At 39.1% G+C, this 24,247-nt stretch overlaps 1 protein-coding gene across 5 annotated transcripts in view; it reads right to left on the bottom strand.

Annotated features, from left to right (window-relative positions):
* The window catches only part of ptpn11b (protein tyrosine phosphatase non-receptor type 11b), a 42,745-nt gene that overhangs the window by 4,662 nt on the left and 13,836 nt on the right, over positions 1-24,247 (bottom strand). For 2 of the 5 annotated variants that reach the window (XM_051426526.1, XM_051426530.1), the window contains exons 2-15: positions 21,657-21,779; positions 11,772-11,966; positions 8,122-8,314; positions 7,791-7,910; positions 7,452-7,565; positions 6,088-6,184; positions 5,801-5,880; positions 5,202-5,357; positions 4,109-4,240; positions 2,924-3,078; positions 1,237-1,304; positions 986-1,137; positions 330-430; positions 127-210 (exon numbers count right to left, since the gene is read on the bottom strand). In XM_051426526.1, the coding sequence (XP_051282486.1) occupies positions 127-210; positions 330-430; positions 986-1,137; positions 1,237-1,304; positions 2,924-3,078; positions 4,109-4,240; positions 5,202-5,357; positions 5,801-5,880; positions 6,088-6,184; positions 7,452-7,565; positions 7,791-7,910; positions 8,122-8,314; positions 11,772-11,966; positions 21,657-21,779 (1,770 nt within the window). Of the gene's footprint in view, positions 1-80; positions 211-329; positions 431-985; positions 1,138-1,236; positions 1,305-2,923; positions 3,079-4,108; positions 4,241-5,201; positions 5,358-5,800; positions 5,881-6,087; positions 6,185-7,451; positions 7,566-7,790; positions 7,911-8,121; positions 8,315-11,771; positions 11,967-21,656; positions 21,780-24,247 lie in introns of all 5 variants that reach the window. The other 3 variants (XM_051426528.1, XM_051426531.1, XM_051426527.1) reach the window with 3 other exon arrangements.

Raw genomic sequence — 24,247 nt, 5'->3', positions numbered from 1 at the left:
ACAAACATGTTTACTAGCTGCAGTCTTCTCCTTCCTTGCCTTACACGTGGATCAACAGGACTCATTCATGAAGTACTCACAGAGAGGCAGACAGAGAGATGTGGAGGTCCACAGTGACGGCTTTACCTCCTGGTGTTACTGCTAAAAGACGTCTGAGGGCTTTTAAAGTTGATGTTCTCGTACACACTCGACGAATCATCATTTGTCATCCTACAATGACACAGAGAAAAGAATCACAAACTTGTTTTCTGCAATGGTTCTTTCTGTGATCACATGTTTAACAACCATGACAACTGACGTTTCACCGTCATGGTTTATTTTCAACTTACACAGAAGAAGAGCGCGAGGATGCCATGCTGGGTTTGGACCTCGAGTTGGTCATCTGTGGATATTTGATATTGGAATATTCCCTCTCCTTCATCTTATTCCTCTGCAACACATGACACATGCAACATGACAAGCGGCAGATTCAGTTTATAGCTCAAACACGCCTATATAACAGGATTTCTCCCGGTTTCAACAAGTTATATTTAAGACTTTTTATGACCTTTATGAAAGACCTTTAGCTACAATGTGTAAAGTTCAGAGAACCAATGTTGGCATAAATCCGAACTCCGGCAGAGTTGCAGGAGTCGACGTTGTTAATGCTGAGTAGGTTGTACTGGGGCCGGACATTGGTAATGCTCCCAATGTAAATACGGAACAATATTGGGTTGATGGCTGGCATCTGCTCCTGGATTTTTATTGCAGCTTTATGTTTTTCTGACTTCCCATGCAACTCTAATGCCCTTATACCCAAAGTTCCTAACTTGAGCATTTACTTACCTTTAGTAACTTTATTAGTAAAGTAACATTAACTTCAACCTGTGAAAAACAATTGTGTCTAAGACATTTTGAGGCCTAAAATTCTGATTGTGATGAATTTGATTTATTTTAAGTTCTTTTGAAAGCCTCTGTAATGTTGACTTATTGTGTGGCGGAGTACCTGCTCCTCCTCCAGTCTCTTCTGAGCTGTGTCGATGTACTGCTGCACAGCCATGTAGATAAACTTATACTGGGCCTCAGTCTGCACCATGCCCGACCTCTGCTGCCGTACCCTCTGGATGGTCTTAGGGATGTCGATGTCACAATCTAGACCTAGAACACACACATACACACAACCAGAAATTAGCAGAGATGCAATATAAATATTTTAATACCAAAAGAAATCCAGTGTTTCAGTTTCATATCTCCCACCTTGGCGGTTAATGATGTCAATAAGGATGTCAATGACGATAATGGTGCCTGTCCTACCGATGCCTGCACTGTGGGGATAACAGAGTGAAAAGTCAAACAATTAGTGTTGAAGTTAAACATACACGTATGAAAAGTGTTACATAAACATCAGGAGCCAAAGAGTTTTCACAGTCCACATACACAAGGGAGTTACACATGGTTGTTTTTTTTACAACAATAAAGTAAGTTGAATTTGTTGTTGTGTCACATTCAAAATGCTGTTAGATCCTCTTCAGAACTTCACTCGTTATTTCCCCACAATAACATTATTGATTTATGAGCAGGCAACTGATCATTGAAGTCAATGAGTCAGATGTGTTCTGTCAGTGTTTGTAGAACATGTTGGGGTTGTTTAGTATGATGAAATACATAAAAGCACACCAAATGGACAAATCTATTACAACATTTATTTGCTCTCAATATGTTTGACCTGTCTGCTGTCAAATTAACATCTCAATAAAAACACACAAAAAAACTTATTATTCAAGTTTATCCCTTACAATCAGTATAAAAAGTGAAAGAGTGGTGAGTCAATGCACTCCTGACAATATCAACATGATCATCATAAACAGAAAACATATTTCGACATATGTCAATGCAGCAGTACTCTATATTATACGTATATATATAATATATATATATAATTTTGGGTTGTCATATCAAGACAAGGAGCACATCCTGACTGCAGCAGCACTCCAACAGATTTCAAATAGTTTCTGCTGTTTAGTTAGTGGCTATGCTGACAATCTTCATAAGTAAAACAAATCAGTGTGAATAAAGCATGTGTAGTAATAGTTTACTGGAAAAAGGCAGTTATAGTAAGTAAATGCAGCTACAACACGGAGGTTTAAGTCTAATTACAGTATGAGCTTGTGTGTTTGTACTGATAACCATGTCTTTGAAGGTGACAGAGGGCCACTGAGCTTGGGGCATTAATGTGGTGAGAGAAAAATTGAATTGCTATAAAATGAATATGCTTTGATAAGTTGGTTGGTTTATAGTGGCCATGTATAGGCCATGTATAATTAGTTACTGGTGCTAGTTTAGTGAAGCCTTATTGCCGATAAGGAGGCAACATTTTGAACCTTAATTATAGCACACCCAAGTGGACAACTGAAATAATGTTTTTCTAAACTATAAACTTTTTTTGTTTCAGGTGTTCACACCTTTAACATTTCATGGGAAATTGAGTCAACTCAGGAAAAACCAAAAAAGAAAAAAGCCAGCAGTGACACACAGATGAACCATACAGGAAAACCCCTAGAACTCTTAAACCAGACAAATGAATGTGTAATGAGTGGGTGAGTATGTTTCTGAATCTGAATCTACATTAATCAATGAACTTTCACCAAAGACAGTATAGTAAGTAAAACTTATTCTATTTTACTCTCTCATTTACAACATGCTGTAGTTGTCTTCACCAGTAACACTGCCCTCAGGTTTGTGGCTCAGATGAGGAGGCCAGCAGCCATTATGTGTGTGCATGTGTGTGTACACAAGATGGGACTATTGTTGTTGTTGATATCTGCTGAAGAATAGAGTTTACAGATCACCTGACACACCGGTAAATTAACTTAAGGCCCAATAACGGTGTCTTCCAACTCTAAGCTTCATATTGTAAAACCGTGTCCTTCCCTGCTGCTTGTACCTGCAGTGGACGACAATGGGTCCAGTGTCTGGAATGGTACTCTGGGTGCGATTGACTTCCTCTAGGAACCAGAGGACGCCACCGGGCTCGTTGGGCACCCCGTGGTCCGGCCAGCTTAGGTACTGATAGTGCCAAATGTACCTCAGAGGCTCCTTCTACAGAAAAATTACAGCAAAAATAGAGGATTTTAAAATTGTGTTAAGCTAACTTTGGGCATGTAACACATGTGTCTTCCTCTTTCTTCCTCTGAATAGGCGACAAAATCCATAATCCTCATTCCACACATGGTTTCCGAAGTTGAGCCAAAGCTAATATGATGCCTCAGCAGCTTGATTTAGCCAATTCAAGTGGGTATTTTCCAAAGTCAGTACAAAATTCCCTCGTTGTGTTGGCTGGGACTTTTTTATTGCTGTACTGTAATAGGGATACTCTCTGGTGGTCACATGTAGGCTAGGTTGCTGAGACTGGAATTGTAGTAACAAAAATTACACCAGTACCAATTTGTAGCCCTGAATACTGGAATATGCTTTTGTGTAAAGGATTGTGGACTGCGTTCTTCCAGTGGACTATACAGTACAGAGTAAAGCATTACAGCAACCAGAAACCCTTCCTGTGTGCAGTATAAAACATAGACAGACTTCAAAAACAGACTACTCTGTCTGTTTCAGTCTCTTGCTTTTATAAAAGATCAACAATAACCTCAGTAAACTTGAGATCTATTAATAAACAAGTAATGGTTGATTTTCTTAAATTTAGCTATAATTTGCCTCAACACTAAACCTTTGTGGTTTTGAATAGGATATAGGACTTTCAATAGCCATATGTAAGATATTACATTTGTAAACTTCGACAGTACAAACACCAGAATTGGCTATCCAAACATTAAAAACCATTTCAAGTTCTTCCCTTTTACATGCAATTGACTACTGTTTAAGCAACAGCTTTTATTTACGCATTATTTGGATTGTGTTCATGTATACAGGGACAACTCTAAGTTTTCTTTAAGTGTTTTCTCTCGTTTTCCTCTATCTGCTTCTTTTATTTTGGAGATCCTTGCAGTAGATTCTTTTAAGCCTGAGCATGTGCTGTAGGATTGTGTTTGTGTGTGTATGTGTGGGTGAGGGGTTAGATAATCTGACCCCAGGTCAGTGGGTCAGCTCTGATAGTGCACACAGCTTTCCTTACCCGGTCCAGACGGGTCACCTCCAGCTTCCTCAGGATGTAGTCTTGTGCTGGACGCTCGTCCACGTTCCTTACCAGCACCTTCCCAAACTCCTTTGTGCCATGGAGGTCGGGCCAGTAACGGACACATTTATTCTAAATTGGAAGGAAAAACAGAGAGAAAGAGTGAGAGAGGAAAGGGGGTGGTGGAAAGTATTAGACAATCGAAAGAACCAGCTCATCCCAAGCAGCTTTCCAATCAGCTTAACTGTCATACTATCCTTGTCAGCCATCTCCCTCCCCACCCCCACACCGCACACACACACACACACACACACACACACACACACACACACACGCACGCACAAACACACACACACACACGCCCATCATCTCTACTACACGTATCCACTCCTCTCTCTTAGAATCAGCTATGGCCATCAAGTACTGTTTTTCAACTGAGAATGCAGAAAGAAAATGGTTGACATGAAGTTAGAGCAATGCAGATTTGTAAAGGTCAACACAAGGACTTGATACTGTATCATTAAACTATTATTTTTTTTGTCAAATTCACATTTTGTGTCCCCTGGTTTCTTCTTGTTAGGGTTAGGAAGTACCTGAAACAGCATTAAGCTCATCATGAGACATTAAAACTGTCCACCTCTTGCTCTTGTTTGTCCCGTTATTCTGTTGCTCTGTAAAGCACTTGTTAATTACACCTGACTAGTGTAGTGGATTTTTAAGATGGAAAGTTTTAGATGTGGGGTATTTCGCTCACGCTCTTATCACAAAATCTCAAATCTCTTGTCACAGAATACCCCTCAGTTCATAGCTCTCAATCATTACAAGCAATCAACAGCAATCAGCTTTAAAGAGTGCAATCTTGAGACAATAGCGACCGTTTAGGTATAAATGCTAGAGAAAGCAAATGAAAAAGAGCTGGGGAGATAAAAATGTGACTTGATTTAGAAATACAATGTATAGAAACATTTCTACTTAACTAATTTACCTTTCTTGTTCAACATTAAGGTATACAGAAGCAATAACAATATTTCGCAGGCCCCCAGCTGAACTACCCTCCTGTACATCTGCAGTATGTTTAGCGCCAATCACTCACCCGTCCTCGTTCCACCTCCTTCGTGGTCATGACGATGACGTGTGTATTCTCCTGATACACCATCTTCCAGAAGTCAATGACTGTATTCTGTAGGCACCCTTGGGTGGCGATGAAGACTTTGCCCTCGTCCACATGGCGCCCCTCTTCATGCATACTCTGTACAGTGTCGACAATTATACACTGAAGGCAGTATGATTCATATTTACACAGGAAATGTAATAATGTAATGTGAACTACCTGATGACAAAGTCAACAACACTAGTTCAAGACCTAGCTATGCTAGAGGGCTTTTAATCCAAAAACAGATACAGGAAGTGGCAGCATTCAGCCAACCAATGGTGTAACTTCTTCACTTCACTTCGTCACAGACTTGCACGCTTACAGTCGTGTAAAGCCATATAGTCATAGTTTAACTTCGTGAAGAAAATATTCATGAATTAATATAAAGACTAAAATAAAGAAATAAAAAGGTTTTTAATTGAGTGTATTTTATGACAAAATCGTCTGTTTTGACATACCGTGATATATGTATTACTTTGGTACTTTGGTTTTTTATGGCCTATGGAGAAATGGCCTTGTATAATGCTGAACAGACTCACTCTGATGTAGTTGGCATTGATGTAGTCTGAACCAGGAACATCTGGATCTGCTTCCCTGATTTCAACCCGTGTTGTGTCAACTGAAAACACAAAGTCAAACTGTTATTAATACACATAAAAATGTTTCCAGTTTCCTGATATCACTCTTGATGGTGTCAATAGATATTCTGTGAGCTATCAGAACAAAATCTTCATGCTCTGCTGAGGCCTCTACGAATTTGTATTTGTGTCATTCTTTCCACAGGAAGTTGGAGAGACAGGAAATAGCAGGTTGCTGCGAGACTCACAGGGGAGGATATTCTTGTATCTGTTTTTACTCTTGTTTTCTGGCTTCTGGCCTTCTTTCCGGGGATACAGCAGTTTGCACTCCTGCTGCTGAAGTACCTGATAGTTGACGACGAAAGAAAAAAGGAGAAAAGCAAGATGAGACAAAGAGTTCCAGGAAGTTAAATATTCATTATCATGCAACCACTAATTCTAAGCTAACTAATTCATATCACCCACTTAAAATGTTTAGATACTACTTAAAGGTTCCCTGTGGAGTTCTGCTGACAAACAGGTGGCGGTAATTTTCCAAGCTATACATCAGACTTCGAGGCCAGTGGATATATGCAAATGTTTTATGAGAAATGCATTCAACACTTTTGATAGATGTGTTTTGGTGAGCAACATTGAATATAAACATAACTTTTGTTTGTTTACTCCTCACAGCCTCTTAATGCTCTGTTTTAGAACAGTGTAATGGGCATTTAATACAGTAGGGGTCACACTGGAGTGCAAGAACAGAACAGGAAAACTGCACGTCAGTGTTCATGCTGTAGACTTAAGAGCATGAGTTTCCTTCAAATACAAGCAGGGCTCAAAAGCTCTTCTTTCATACTTGCTACATAAATTCATTTTGGATGTATATGTCCTCTTGAAAGATAGAATATGTTAAGCAATTGAGACATGTATCTAGAGTTACAGCTTAGCCTAATATGCACCGACACAATAGAAATTATTCTTATTAATGTCAGTCAGTTGCATGAAAATTACTGAAACAGGAACATAAGAGCACGCCACAAGATGAGCTTCGACCAAAGGCATTACTCAAAGGTTAAGGCAGCGTAAACACATGTACATAGATGTAAGCCTACACAAAAAGATATGAAACAGATGAATATAAATAGTCATGGAACAAATCGGCTATAACATAGTATATGACATTTATGGGACAAATTACTGTTCCGGAAAATAGTGTGAACTCTATGTTACTACCTAAAGCAAGAAAGCCATTAAAGTTCGAAAAACAAAAAAGCTATTAAAACAATAAATCTGTTTTTCAAAGGGTGTGTTATAGGACAGCTATTGAAAACTTCATCCTCAAAACTCTTTCCAATGGCAAAAATGAAAAAAATAAATAAATAAATGACATCCTGGTGAAGAAGGCACTCAACAGAGTAATTTACATGAATCAGTTTCCCCAATTATTTCTCATACATTTTACTCGAGCCAGTCAAGCTCTTCGCTGGACCCTCATTTAATAAAGCTGTTGAACACAGAGCTTAAATGACTGGAATAACAAAATGACCAACAAATATAACAGACATATACATTTCTTCATATAAAAATCAAAGATTATCGAAAACGATTCAGTTTTGAGGCTACATACCTCAAATTCTTCCCAGAATCCTTGTTTGGGTTTCTCGGAGTTGTCTGCTACTTTGTTGAGCTCTCGTACCCGATTCTCAATGTTGGCTGCATTTATCCTTGTGGCATTAAAGGGCTGTCGTTGTCACGTTGGGACAGAGAACGTTAATAAGTCAACAAGGCAAAACTAGATTTTCTAGATTTTATAAGTCTAAGTATGTAAATAACATTTTTATGTGGTTTAAATTAATCAGCATATTGTAACATTATCCATGCCTTCAAGGTGCTGTATGCAAAAGATTCACCAGATTTTATGCTTTTGTTTGTGTTGTTTGTTAAATGTCTCTTCCATTTTTTTCACCTGTTTGAGGTGCACTACAATGCCACTTTTCTCCACCATGGGGTTCTTCTTATAGTGATCCACCAGGTCAGCCAGGGTGTCGAACCTCTCACCGCCACCCACGTCGTATTTACCATCCTGCTGGAGACAAACATCAACAGTTTAAATACAGTAACAGCTGTAGTTCCTAGAGAGCAAAAATGAATCATGACCTGTTTAAAAATACATGACTCAAACAGTATGTGGAGGTAGTGAAGGCATCATAAGCCTCCAGGCAGTCTTAATCCACAAAATCCTCCTTATCATTTTAAGTTTCTGTATATTTTAAGTGGCCTGAACTGAGTAACCTTACCTGGTAGCGTATCATAACATGGGTGACCTTGGTTTTGCGGTCAACATTCTCGTGTTTCTCTTCATTGGTGAGAACCGAAAGGACGAAGTCGCCCGGTTTACTCTGACTCTCCCGTACCAGGAAACTGCCGGCTTTGCCTTTGTCTGTGAGCAGTTTCTCTGCATCTCGCCCAGAGAGGTGCCCATGGTACCACCTGGAGAGGAGTGACAGATCAGTGACATACCAACACATGAATGCAGATACAATATTCAATGAGACACTGACAATGTTATATTTCATTTTATTTACATTGTAATCTAAAATGTTTCCACATAAAAAAAGAATAAACACTTTTCTTAACCCCATGTGCTTAAATTCCCCACTCTTTAAGAACGAACGTGTACGATTTAGTGGCATCTAGAGGTGAAGTTGCAAATTGCAATCAACTGCTCGCCTTCAAAGGAGAGACTATGATGGCCACGAAACCTGCAAAATGGTTTGGTTTGTCCATTCTGGGCTACTGTAGAAAGATGGCGGTTCAACATGGCTGATTTTTTTGGCTACTTGGGGGCAGCAAAGCAAACTTCTAAACACATCATTGACATATCGTCACATGTTAAGTTGATATTGCGAACTTGTAAGCAAATAGTTGCCTATTTACACATATGCAACAACATATTCACTCAGAGTCATGTTTTTGGTCACCTGATGAACGTAAGTCTGATATTCACTCTCTTTTAGCTGAGTTTTTGGTCTCTGCCAACTCCTGAGGGAGATATCTGGCTCTTTAGCTGCTGAGTGCTCCACTATGTTCCCCAGTGACTCACTAACTGTCTCTGTCTGCAGTTTGGTGCTGAGCAGGTAGTGTACAGTGGGTTTATCTAAGCATTTTTACTGGAAACAACTGCCTGCTGCAACCAAAAACAACGCTATGAGAGCAGCGGGACTGAACAAAAACAATGTAAGTTGTGGGCCAGACAGATAAACAATGAGCTGAAAATCACTATAAAGCTCCATACAGCTTGCAGGGATGCAGATTCAGGTGATTCACATTCCAGCATTGTTTTCACATTGTCATTTGATACATTGTTGTTGTTAAAATATCGATTATAGTCAGTTGAAGTGGTGTTTAGGACATTTAGGGTCAAAACCATTTACTGTGGGTATCATGTCATATTAGTTGGCTGTGTCACCAGATAAAAACATTCACATCCAAAAACACAGTGAAGATCAGCATTCATTATTTTAGACATTCATCGTCTGCTTCTGCAACTCCTATGGGGATTGAGAAGCTCAGCCTCAGGCTCGATGCTGTTTCAAGGTATAAAGATTATCAAGACAAGTAACAAGAGTTGAGAATATAACTTGAAAAACGTGAGGGGGAGGACTAGTAATATGCTTCCTCCCTCAAGAAAATCTGTATTGCAGCTTTAGGGTTCAACATAATGTCTTTCTATATGTACATTGTGAACATAGACTCCTACTCGAGAATGAAAGTGTCTTCACTGTATTCACATTGCTGCAGCCTCAGTCAGTTGCTGATGTTAAGATGAAAAAAAACAGCTTTTTTTTCCTGTGTGGTGAGCACAAACATGTAGGAGGCTCTGACAAGAGACGTATGTAGAATGGAAAACCACATAAACCAAAACCATAAGTCGCAACTTGTTCTTAGACCTGAATAGAAACTAAGATATACACATTGCAATGTGCAGATGTGTAGAAAAAGAAAATGTACATAACCTGCTCAGCACGAGACGATACCAAAAACAGCCAAAAAGTGATGATTTGCAGATGATGATATAAAAAAAGATCATGTAGCTTTCTAAAATGCTTCCTGTGTGCGTGTGAGTGCATGCATGGATTCCTGGCATTAACACGCCAGCCGCCTAAGTCTTTCATTTCAATGAAGGTGTGTAGGTGTAATGAAGTGCATAGCTGCGTCCAACCTGTTGTATATTCTCTGGAAGGATGTTAGGGAGTGGATACTTGGTGCGCATAAACAAAAACAGCAGCACCACCCACTTAGTTTGTTTGAAGATGCATTTGGGAATATGCCACTATTTATGCATGTGGATGTGAAGTGCATCTGGATTTAATGTGTGGGGGGGAGTGTGTAGAGAATAACGCATCCTCCCTACAAACAGTAGGTGTAAACACATACGTGTATCAGTACATAGTTAATTAACTAATAGCTGATTCTTTCCTGTTGCTGTTCTATTAACTGTAAACTTGTCGGTGATGTAGGCCTGGACAATAATTCAATATTACTGTCTCTCAATGGAATTGCACAGTGGTGATCATACTGTATTAACATTTTACAAATTCCGTTGTTTAAATTGATCATTCTAAACAAACTGTATTTTTTTTTTAAAATAAGTTGTTTAAAGCTGTCCCACTCAATAGTTTTATATTAACAATGAATCAAATGACTATGTGTGTGAAAATTGTTGCTTGTTTGCAGTTCCCCAAATTGATTTAGCTTTCTGACCCACAACTTTCCTATTGTGGTTCATTCTTAGCGCTCTTATCAACCTCCTTTCTAGCCGCGGTAGGCAGACTAACATGGGTGAGCATTAAGCAGCTAAAGAACCAGATACTTTTCTAAAGCTAGCGGAGAGACCCAAACAATTCAATTCAATTTTATTTGTATAGCGCCAATTCATAACAGAAGTTATCTCAGGACACTTTTCAAATAGAGCAGGTCTAGACCAAACTCTTTATAACATTATTTACAGAGACCCAACAGTACCACCATGAGCAAGCACTTGGCGACGGGGCAAGGAAAAACAGAGGCAGAAACCTAGGACAGATCCTTCAGCTCTAGGTGGGTGGTCGTCTGCCTCGACCAGTTGGGGTGAACAGAGCTCACCTTTCGCTTTTCAGGTGTTTTTTAATTTTCCCAATGTAATCTATTACAGTGGATAGTTCATCAAGATGAGAAAAAATATTCATATTATGATGTTAATTGTAGCAAAAAACGCCAAGCCATATGGTGAAGTTCCATTCAAGACATGAAGATCTGCTCTCACTTGCTTCTATATTAATATATAATATTATAACAATATAATTTATTCAACTTGTCTTAAGATGATAGAATAAGTTTGTGTTTTTATTTATTTTTTCAACTGTACATATATTGTTCTGGCATTACTGGCTTTCCTCTACAGACTTTTATTGCAATTCTACACTGAGGTTCAACAAACTAGAAATGCATCGCGATGACACATAACTCAATCAATGTATAATCATAATAATAATTAATAATTTTCATGTAACATATCAAATACAAGAAATGGACAAGGATTTAGTATTTCACCCAGAGTTTAGTTCTCTGTATAGTGACAATGCGTCACAAACAGCATTTAGGCCATAACAGGATACTGTGACTGCACTGAAAGCTTGACTAATAAAATTTCTCAGGTGGTTTAGCTCCTGATGGCAGGATGAGCATTTACTGCTTGACACCCCTGAAGGTGTTAGAATAAAAATAACTGCAGTCAGGGAGAAACTGTAATGAGTTTACGTAAAAGAGCAACATATAGAGTCAGCCTTAGATAAGTTTCTATGTATATTTGTGTCTATCTGCCGGGATTCATCCACATAGTGCTTGGCTGTATGCAAATGTGAGCTTATTTGCATGTGTGGGCGTTAGTGTGCGAGTTTGTCGGCACCTCTCAGAGGTGGGGTCCTTGCAGTTGAGTGGGTACTTGAGCTCGATGACATGGCCGTTCCTCTCACGCAGGAGGTCCTGTTGCTCGGTGTAATACTGCACCAGCTCGGCCAGTGTGGCAAACTTCTCGCCTCCGTACAGGTCGTAGTAGTCGCCCGAGTTCTGGATCTTAATGTGGGTCACCTCATCGTTCCGCCTGAGCGGGAAAAAACACAGTGGGAATTCAATCACTGAGATAGTTATCATGCATGTTAACAGAGGTGGACTCACTCAAAAGAAGCACTCAGCATTTTTCTCTTTGTATTTTTCTCTTGACACTTGTGTCCTGCAGATATTTAAACAGCAAACACACACACATACACATGCACATGTACACACGCACACACACACCAACAGCCACCTACACATACTGTATGTTCATACAGTATGTGCTCACACAAACAAAATCAAAACCATGCACACTTTGTCGCCCACACTGTCTCACAGAGCATAAATGTACACTACAAAAATGTCCAGCTTATCAAGCCATCTGCTCCCATTTTATGACACTGAACCTCATTCTCTTGAAAACACGTTCAAGAATTTGCCAGTCTCTTCTGTTCAGTGTTGTTTTCTTGCACTATGTACCTTATTCTGTCTGTGATACATTCATATCTCTGCAATATTGAAGCTTCTTCTTCTTCTTGCAAAGCTGAACACTTTATTATATAGAATAAAGTATAATAGGTATTACTGTTACATATAATAAAATAACTTTGGCCTTTTCCATCTGTACCAACACTGGAATGATAAAATAAGCCACAAGCTATGACAAGAAAGAAAATACAAGAAAAAGCTACGAAGCCACACTGATTTAAAAAAAAAAAAATACTGATCCATTTTTATCAAGCATAGAATATTTTTCACTTTGACTTCTATAAACAGAAAAATACAAATCTTCTCACAAGGGATCATCCCTTGTTTTAATACTCTGTAGTTTTCATATCTAATGTATTTAGAGGAATGCTGTATCGTGATTGCAGAAGAATACAACAGAAATGCATGCAGCTGCTGAGCTCAAAGACTGATAAGCCAGAAAACATTTGGTACCACTTTGCATATTCAAAGTCCTCTGACTGGTTTGAATAGGTGCACACTGAGAAACACACACACACACACACACACACACACACACACACACACACACACACACACACACACACACACACACACACACACACACACACACACACACACACAGTTCTACTCTATAAAAGATATCTGCCTGGAAGCAAGTGAAGAACAAGATGCGGCTCAACAGCTCGACTGCTAAATGTACTTGTTTTTCCATTTTCCATCTCCAGTGACTTCGGTCGACATGTTTCTTTGGCAGAAATAAACAAAACATCCTGTAAACATAGTAACAATGATGACACACAAACACACACATACAGCAGTGTTTTAGGGACCACAGAGGCCAGGCAGTCAGTACTCTCTGATCCGAGGTTGAGATACAATAGTCTCTCTCTGCAAACTGATTATGAGCTAATGGTCATATCAAATGGCACAAATCCTATTTCCTCCATCACTTTTCTTGCTGTCCTCATGAATTTCACATTCCTTTTTTCCATCCACTCAACATACTGTAAATCCTTTCCTTCGTTCTCACATTCATCTGTCCGATCTCTCCCTCCATCCTTCTATCCCAGTATTTCCTGGTAATTGCTTTATGGCTCTATTAGCGGCTGTTGGCAGGTTGCCACAGGTCTATGGCTCTGTTAAAGGCCCCTCCTCAACTCTTGGGCCAAAGCCCCCTTTTCTCTCAGAGTTTAACACCATTAACTCTGGAATGAGCCAAACACGTCCCATTAGATTTTCATTCACTTCCCTACTCTTCCCTCTCTGAGACATTGATAACATTTAGGCATCTATGAAAATATGGCTTTATAGAAATAATACAGGGAGCCAAGGTCAGCATCATATCTGCTAAGCTCTGGCTCACTAATGTTTATTTCATTTCATGACAGATTATTTGACATTTTCTGTCTTGTTTTGTGCCATGTTTTTGTGAGAATAAAAATGTCAACATGATTAGTGGCATTCTACATCACAACACCATTTATTGCTCTTTTAGTGATAACTGTGCCAATGCTCTTTTGATTAACAGCATACATTATTAGGTACCACAAGTATTTGGTGAAGTTATCCTATGAACCAACTTACCAATTACAGTATAAACAGCCAGCATTGCACCTTGATAAGGTACAACCTAACAAACCATCAGAAGGTACGACTTTAATTTTAGATAATGTGACAGATTCAGTACGGTTCATTTATATTATGCAATTAATTATAATTCAGAAAAACATACTATCCACACAAAGCCTTGTGGATCACTACTGGTTCCATACTGTCCAAAATTACCTCTCTTTTCTATAATGAACAAGAATCCCATTCAGGTCCATGGCGCATGTTTGCATAGTAGTCTATGAGTAATTTCCAGCTGGATACAGGGAAGTAGTAGCACAAAGCAAAGTCGCTTAAAAAATAAATCTTATCTTTTTTTAGCCTTGATAAAATGGCTTAATGCAGTGACCCAATTAACGTATTTAAAACATTAAAATTATCACTGATATATTTACAAGAACACCTATATCCCTATTTGATCATATCATAAATATTCACTACTTTGTAGAGCCCAAGTGTGTGGCATAACAATGATGGTGATATTGTGAGTAGAAGCTGAAGTACCTAAGTGATAGCCACAGTCCGTGTGTATTGAAAGAATCACAGTGAAGCAAAATAAAGTTCAGTGTGGTAGTCAACCTAAATGAAATCACCAACCCACAAAACAACTGCAATGTTAGAGAAAAATCCCCTCTCTGTCTACACAAAACTAATTCATTAAGGTAGCAGCTGCTCTACACAAAGAGCCCTTGACACCACGATGGCATTTCTCCGCACCATGGCGAATCACAAAGAGTAAACTAGGATGCAGAGTCTAGTGTAGTTATTAAAATGTTTGCTTATATCCTAATATTGCGCATCAATCCATGCATTCATAAAGTGTTTACAACACCACAAAGTGTGTTTTTCGGCTTTTGGTCTGATTTAAGCATGGTTCTGTTAAGGCACTTAGCACCATTTGACTGATTCCTCCTATGTTAGTATTCTCATTAGCCGAATCAGGCTTACTCCTTTAGTCATTATCACACATTTAATTAAAATGAGACAATTCTCCCCTACATTTAGATGCCATTTAATCTCATTCATGACACAAAATTTAACCTTCAAAGATGGGCAGTAATTTAATTCTTGTAGGAACAAGCAAAACAATGATGACAGTTCTTGCACAACAGAAAGTAGGGATGGATGATACATATCAGGGCCAATAAATAAGCATTCAATAATGGGAGAGTTATATCATTATGAATTATTCCAATAATGAAATTATAGGCTGTCTGTCAATATAGATTATTAAATCCTTCAGTCATATTTTCTCACTACAATTTAGCCTTTCTTACCCTCAAGTGTGTACAAATTATAAGTTCTGAACTTATTTTAAAAAAATGTGCAATGATCAGTAATCCTAACGGTATGGGCCATCAAAAGCAGGTAATTATCCTATCGGCTAAACAAAAACTATATCTTGCATTCCTAACACAAAGTCTTACTGGCAGTTGCGTAAGATCAAAAACTTTTGACTGTGATAAAAACAAAGAATCGAGCACACTGTCTATCACTTGTTCTTGCTTTATTACTTTATAATGTGTGGGTCCTCAGACCTTTCACAGTTGAGGATGTTGAGGATGTAGCATGAACCTATAATACACATCTATGAGAAGTAGAAGTTGTTCTTCCTTACTGACTGAAGTTCTGTATTTTTGAATCCGTGTATGTGTTTCTCACCAACATCCTGTACGTTTATTTAAGCTAGAGAAGAGTGTCTAGCTGAAAATAGCACATCTCTGGAATAACATTGCTTTATCATATTATGCTCAGAAATAGTTGGATTTACTGATAACAACAAGCAAAATAAATCTCAGCTATTCTGCTTTGTTCCAAGGATATGCAATTTTGTTTGTCTAAATGAAAAATATGGAAAACTTGAATGTCTTTAAGTACACAAATCAAACTGTAAATGATTCCAACTTTCAGCAAAACAAGAAGAAAACCAGAGTCAGTGGAATTAAAGTCAGTCTTTACTACTGTAGGTATTTAATTTGATAATGTGATGGTATCCTGCTTTAAAGATAGATAGAAGATAAGTTCATCCTTGATTATCCTGTGAACTGGTTTGCATTGATAGGACTAACTGAGCACAAATGTACATAATGTCACATAGTCCTTCACACTGCCTTTCTATGTGAACACATCACAGCTTAACAGCTGCAAACTGATCACATCTTTGAAAGCGGGATTATGTGTTAAAATCTTTCCCAACATTATTGCCATGACACTGAAGGCTGCAAAATCACGAGTTTTAGTAATCAAGAGTATTTAGATCTGTATGACTAAACAAACCCATACACAAAAACAGACAACTGGGAAATATATTGCTCAAAAATGCAAGCACAAAGCCCAGATCATATAAATTATTGCTTGCTTTGCCCTGAAGCTATTCCAAGCAATATTTTCCACTCAATACATCCAGACACCACTGAGAAATCCCTTTTAGTGTAACCAGTCCACTTATCAAATGAAGAGTTCTAAAGTTTTGGCCTCTATTTAAATTCACCCTTTGCCATCTCTACAGACTACTACACTGGGTTCTAACATAAAGGAGGCATGTTCAGATCTGACATAAAATGTTAGATGTTATGTCAGGTCAGAGTGTTCTGTATCTCAAGAGCTTGCCCTGCTAGGGTATGGAAAACCAAGGCACACATCCCGTGCATAATCTGGTAATATAACAATATAGTCTATATCCTCAACGGCAGTGGGCTCACTTTTGAAGATTAGGCAATTTGAGACAAAAGGTGTCTGCCAATTCTGACAACCAGGATATATTTTAGTTATCTTGTTTTTTCACAAGCTCAAAGACAATGACTAAAGCCTAATAACAACTTCTACAATGGATGGCGGATATCACACAGCCAGTGTTGCCTATATACAAACACTTAAGTGACATTTTTGTGTGTTCCTACTACTACTACTACTACTACTACTACTAACAAACTTCATTAAAGTTAACGGTTCAGTAACAATCACTGTCAATAATTCAAGAGGGAGTAGAGTGAGAAAGTAAAGACAACCAAAAACACAAGTAAAGCTCATATGGATACTTGTAGTTTGTTTCAGTTCTTCCCAAAAGAAGTAGTAGCCATTGTCCAGGTATTGAGCACTGTATAAAGGTAGATGCAATAGGTCTGTTTGCAAGTGTCAGGAAAGAAGAAAAACAGACACAAACATTTGCACACTATTTAGCCCTGATTGTTGTCTTTCTGTCTATCCTGTTTTTTATTCTTATCCTGTTTTTGCGCATAATCAGGATAAGACGTAAATGAAAAACCTGGATATTCATATGTCCGTGTACATGTTCATAACAGTATCCAGATTTATGCTCTTCTGTCTGTAGGTGTGTCTTGATTTCTCACCATCTCAGCCACTCTGTTCTGTACCAACAAAGAATGTTCAGAAACCAGGATATGGTGTTTACATGCCGCAGTACCCTGACAGTCAATATTGTTATAATCATGGTAGCCTATATAGGAATATGCAATCTGAATAAATATGCTTTCTCATGTTCCATGTAAATGCCAGAATTTGATCAAAAACAGGACAAAACTCAAAGGCAGGATACTAGTATGCAGATAAACACACTCACAGATTGACTTGACATCCACAATAAAAAATGTTTTTTTACTTAGCTATATGAAACTATAAATAGCCTGGCTGCAATGGAAACACATCTAAGTAAACCCAGGCTAGCATTATATAATACAGACGCTGGAAGAAAATCCATTTGCTCTCTGTGGTAATTTGCCCTGCAAAATTCTCTCTTAAGATTGCCCTTAAAATTCCTCCTCGGGGTCTTTAGAGTGTATAAAGAGCATGAAAAATGAGAAAACTTGACCAGACTGCTCTCCTTGTAGAGTTGGACTTGGATATAAATTATGGCAAAACTTTTTCTGCTTCAAACTTTCTCTTTCTCGCTCTTTGAGTTTCATGAAACTCTGAATTGATTACATTTTCAAAACCCTCAAAAAGCCCTCATTAGCGCCAACAGACTTCAGCCTTCAGACGCTTTTGAGCAGCAGCTCTGTCCGACCACTCCTTCTTCTGTTCACCTCGTGGAGCGGAGGAGAAGAGAAGTGGTGGGGATAAGAAGTGGGGGCAGAGAGGGGAAGATAAGATAAGACAAAGAGAGAGGGGGGCAACAGACTCCCTTAGCGTCCATTACAATCTGAACAGTGATTATACTGCCCATAATGGCCTTGGTAAGATGAAACCTGGCTAATGACTGGCTAATTAGCCTCTCCTCTGCTCTGATAAGACACTGTCTGTCTGTCTGTCTGTCTGTCTGTGTCTGTGTGTGTGTGTGTGTGTGTGTGTGTGTGTGTGTGTGTGTGTGTGTGTGTGTGAACTGGGATTGAGTTAGGTAGCATGATTCTTCTGTAGATATAGGATAATTAGGTAATTATCTTCAGTATATTCTAATATTTCTACTTTTTTGCAGACATTATGTTGCAGTTCAATCAGGAAGAAAACGGCTGTGAACATTAGATTCAAAATATTATACAATCTGTATTTTTACACTTGAATGCCTTTTTTTACAATTTCTATTTAGGAAGGTGTCGATGGAAATTGTGTCTGTTTGTACAATAAAGTCACAAATAGGTACAAGTGTTGAGTTTTGCCACACTAGTTGACTCAGTTTCCTGAGAAACAGGATATTGTGGCAGGACACTGCTACACCATGTTGCCCTCTCTGTCACTTTGAAAGTTTTGAGGTTACAAGTTACAAGGGACATTGGTGTATGTAGGGCAACTTCTTATGCTGAAATATGCAGACTAGTAAGGCATAAAGTAATCACTAAAATAAGGCAGGGTCTAATATATAATAATAATATAACAATGTTTTTTGTGAATGTTTTTTTAGGGACACATTTCTAGAAAATAATTCATTTGAACCAGTTCTTCACCAAGATTTCCTGATGTTTTTCTCCAGTACTTTATACTTTTTACACAGTACAGCTACAACAGTGGCTTTAAAAAGTCCCCTGTAAATGTTATGCTACACACTTATTAGGCTGTGCATATCTCAGTTTTATTCAATCAGAGGTGACACAGTAATGTCACAGTAATGTCATTTAACCAACAATATCTAACTAAAGTTTGCTTACTTTAGCAACCATAAGCTACTGGACATACCAGACCAAATAAGGCTGGATCTGCCAAACCCCCGAGTGTACTGGATTAAGCATTGGTAAATTTTTATTGCTTATGAATTCAACTTTTCATTTTTAAGAGAAAGAGTGTGTTTCTTCTTTCAAAAGTTACAAAGTCTCTCTTTAATATGAACTCTGCTTCCCTCCTCCTTCCTCTAGGTTCAATGTGACCTACCTTCTCTAGCAGGTGGTGAGGTTCTGTACACTGGCCACTTGACCTCAGTGTGTGTGTATGTGTGTTTAAGTCTGTCAAGAACACAAATCGTGGCCACAACTCACCCTACCAACCTTCCTGTGGTGTGTGTGATTTATGACACATTGCACCACACACGAGAATGCACACAAACCACAGGCAGTGAAGGTCAAAGCCTTGACAGGTCCCTCACTCCTTAACCATATTTAAAAGCTACTGCATGTCTAACTACACTGTTTCCTTTCTGTCTCTGTTTCTTTCTTTACAGTATCTCTCTCTTTCTCTCTCACTCTCTCACACACACACACACATACACACACACACACACACACACACACACACACACACACACACACACACACACACACACAAACACTAACAGCCTCTCTACCCATGCTGCCATGCCAGCTACAGTCACAGAGTAACAAATGCGTTTGGGCTTTCTTCCAGGCGCTTGGCCGACTGATGTATCTCTTAAAAGCTTCCGTTGCCAAGGAAGAGCCACACTCTCTCTTCTTCTATCTCAGTTTGTTTCCTGCTCTCTGTAATCACCACAGCATGTATTGCTGAGTCCTACGTACCAGAAATTTCACATTCTCTGCAACGCACTGGGGTTCTCAATTAAAGAGATTAAGAGAAATATGTTTTAGGGCATGAATGACAAGTTATCACAGGGTGTTACACTCAGCTGTGTTTGTCCAACTCACCTCGACTTCATCCTGCTGCCTAAAGAAGGATTTTCTGGCCAATTTGTGTCAGAATGTTACCAAATCCAAATCTGTTAATCTAACATGCTCCTAGAAACACTCACACAAAACTGCTTCTGTTCAAATGCCATCTATTCACCCGCAGACAAAATGTTACATCACTTGCTGAGCTGTGGGTAGGAATGTCAGAGACTCCTGATTGGTGAACTTCCAACTTAAAGGAGAACTTTGGCAGATTTTTACCCTAATCTTGATCACTAGAGGTCACCAAGTACTGTCGATAGGAAAAAGAACGACCAGATTTGGTTCTAGCAAACTGGAGATCCTGCAGCTAATGGCCAGAGCTCCCAGTTAGTTATAATACACTTCTTGGGGGCATATCCTAAAGAGTGCCTTTTGCTCCTCTTAACAGATACAAAATGCAATTAAAATGTCTGTACAACATGATCAGGGCCCCTACGTGACAACAACATGCCTTTTCAACTCATACGTTGTGCAGAAACCGTACAAAACAGTACTGTCGCCTACCTGTTTTTCCACCGCTCGCTTGTTGATCGGAGGTGTTCACAAGTGAAGACGCTTGGAGTAAGAATAACGTGTGTTGTTGATCTTCTGTGGAGAAGAAATGGTTCGTGTTTGTGCCTTTCCAAATTGTGGCAACAGAATGAGAAGGTACAAGTGCCTACACCTTCATCGTCTACTATTCCATGACCATGAGATACTGCAGTTGTGGCTAGTTGTTCTTCAGCTTGATGTGCAAACTCCCATACAAGTACTATGCGAAAATGATCACCACATTTGCAGCCAACATTTTGAGGAGGATGACTACAGAGACACAACACAGCGGGGCTGGCTGAAGAGAAATGCCATTCCAAGGATGAAGACTGCTGCAACCACTGTGGAGGTAACGTTATATTCATAACTTCATTTAGCTTCGTTTTGGCAGACACAGCTTGGGAAGGGATGTGCGGCAATACATTTTTGAGGGGAAATTAACTTTTTTTCGTCACGAAGGCCTTATCTCTGTGATTGCATAGTACTTGTATGAGAGTTTGCACATCAAGCTGAAGAACAACTAGCCACAACTGCAGTATCTCATGGTCATGGAAAGGTAGACGATGAAAGTATAGGCACTTGTACCTTCTCATTCTGTTGCCACAATTTGGAAAGGCACAAACGCGAACCATTTCTTCTCCAAAGTAGATCAACAACACACGTTATTCTTACCCCAAGCTTCTTCACTTGTGAACACCTCCGATCAACAATCTCTTCTTCTTCTGCATTATGCTGAAGTCCCGTGGGATTTCACTTGTTGCAGGTAAACGCAGAAGAAGAAATTGTTGCAGGAAGTGTGCAAATCGGAGAGTAGTGTATGAAGACATGGACATTTTTGAGGGGGAAATAAACTTTTTTTTGTCTCAGAATTATTTTAAGGGTAATTAGCAACTCTGTTTGTGTGTTATTTTTGGTCATCTCGGTGGCCTATACCGTAGGACAAAGTGCATAAAATGTAAAGGCTACAATGATTATTTTCCATTCTCGACATCTGCAAATAATGAGGTTAAATAGTGAGGCTGATGGTGGACGACAATAACAAGTTGCAGGTGAGAACTTACCTAACAGAGAGGGTAAAATCCCCCGGATTGCTCTTGCTGGGCCGGGCCAGGAAACTGCCGTGGACTCCCCGGGTCAACAGGAGCTGCTCTGCCTCGATTCCGGTGATGTTGGGGTGGAACCACCTAAAATACAGTGAAAAACAGGGGACAAAAGAGTGGCCTGTTAAACACCAAAATGATTAATGTGTCTATGTTAGAAGAATGTCTGACAATCTGTGTCACATCACCCACCAGCTTCCTTTGCTATGGAAACATAACAGGCCCCAAACACAATAGGTCTCATGAGTTCAAAACACTATGTCATTTGTGTTATTTTACAAATCTTGTACGTAACTGTCAGACCCAATCTTCACTTCAAAATGTCACAAATGCCTGTGGTAAACTTACTTTTACTTACTACAGAGTCCATTACATTTAGAAATGGCAGTTGTGCAGTCTAGCTAACTATGAGTGCCTGCAGTGCTATATATGTACAGAGCTGTAGGAGTGTTTTGACATATTTTAAATGCAGCGGTCATGACAGATGAAATGTGTAATGTTCAATTTGTGAAGTCCAAAGCTCTCTGACAACAGTCATTACAACATCAAATACTGTAGAGAATCAGTGCGGCCACAAGTATCTGGACAGTGACACCTTTTGTTTGTCTCATAACTCCAGGCCATTGAATTCTAAATGAAAGCAAGGCCAGGTTAAAGTGCCGACTTCTGCCTGCTTCAATTTGAGGTTGCTCACATTCATATTGGGCCAACAGTAGAGGAACTCTGGCCCTTTTTATACATCTCATATCCACGTGCAAGAAGAGACACTGAACAGCTGTAGGATTTTTGCTGAATAAACAGAAAATCCTGCAATGAAAACTCCAAAGACGGACGTATCTGGCCTTTGCAAGTTCGGTTCAATTAGTGCACCCTAATTAGCTAGCCCTGAGACTTTTAAAGGCTGCAAGTTTCTTCACATGGAGCTTATAAAAAACAAACTAACTACTAAGATGACTAAGAGATGTCTTGTCAGCGCCTTGTGTTATGGCAGTTGAATGAGATCCCATCACAATTCTGGATTTTATCATCAGAGTAGATGCTTTTGCCCAGAAACTGAGAAGGAAAAATGGCCAGTTTTAGTTCATTTAGGCGATTTACTTTGTAGCTTTGTGTCTGTGGCTGGTTTAAGGACAGGTTTAGCAGTGTTTCAGCCTCTGTGATCTGTGCTTTGCTCATTAAGTGTTTGTTGGCGGTGTAAGGTTGCAGTTTGTGACTCGGGCAGGGCTGCCAGTTAGTCGTAATTCAGGTTTGATAGAGCAGGCAGTCTTCTAATGGTTATCTACATTAGGTGAGTGGTGGTCATATAAGGGCATGGACATGGTACTGGACACGTATCCTCAGGCAGTGGTTGCACACTCAGTCTTCTGTGATGAATTGTCAGGACCATATTCGATGTGAGGTCTATCCATCGAGTCTCATTATTTTTTTAAGCAAGAAACTAATATAGTAGTACCAGTTTATATTATGCTTAATATTTTTCTTTTCAACAGCTTCAACTATTATAATGTTCAGGCATCCATGATATCGTCATTTACCAAGAAAACGTCTCACCTGTCTGATATTTTCAACAACACTTGACATAGATTAAAATTACATCAATAAATAAATGAGTGCTCCACGATAACACTTTAGCATAACCAACTATATGTTGAACAGTAGCAGTTTGACTAACACTATATTTCAAATGTGAGCTGTATGAAAAAGACAACTTGCAGCAGACCCTACGGCTAATTGTAACCACTGACAATTATAGGCCATCATATTTATGCTTTTATTCTTCTTGATTCTGTATTGACAGATGGTTCATAACAATATATTGAATCATGATTCTGGTGGCGTATTTGTGTACTTCCTTCACTAAATTAAAATAGAAAGGGACCACCCATTTGTTTCTTGATGGATTAGTGAAAACACACTGTATGTCCTGTCCTGGTTTGAGAGGGAAGTACATTTACAGTTTACTGTACTGCAAAAGCAAAGCTAATGATTACATGTTACTTCCTCTCTTACAAAACACTGCAGGCAAATATTTATCCCATCCACTTCTCAGGTATGTTGACCGATTATCTGGGTTTTGCTCTCTTACTGGAGTGTTTGACACTGCCACTTATCCAAACCAAACCATATACATTATTCACAAACAGTCGCAAGACATAAACCCAGTACATCTAGACATTGCCACTCTGAAAATTGAGTAAAAACTGTGTATAATGAGTGAAGGACTATATTAATCTCGAAGAAGCAGTGAGTAGGTGCAGCAGCAATGTCCCAGTGAATGGCTTTATGTCAGCTGTGTGGATTTAGAGCTCATGTTTAAGCAGGGATCATTGGGTTAAACCTCCCTAACTACCGTGGGCCATTGCTGGCTAATCCAACGCACCATTAGTCACCCAGGGCCCCATTTGTGTGTCAAAGAAGGGGGGTTTGACAAAACTGACATGAAAGTCCACTCGTAAACAGTAGCTGTCTATTAGTGACACAAACAATGTGGTTCAGGGACATGAGGTTGTGCAATTTGTTGGTGTTTCATGGGGGAGGAGGGGGTATAATCA

This window comes from Dicentrarchus labrax, unplaced genomic scaffold (genome assembly GCF_905237075.1).
Source record: "Dicentrarchus labrax unplaced genomic scaffold, dlabrax2021, whole genome shotgun sequence".
In the NCBI taxonomy this organism is placed as follows: Eukaryota; Metazoa; Chordata; class Actinopteri; family Moronidae; genus Dicentrarchus; species Dicentrarchus labrax.
Note: the sequence above shows the minus strand (reverse complement) of the source record. Positions and strands in the feature narration are given on the sequence as shown.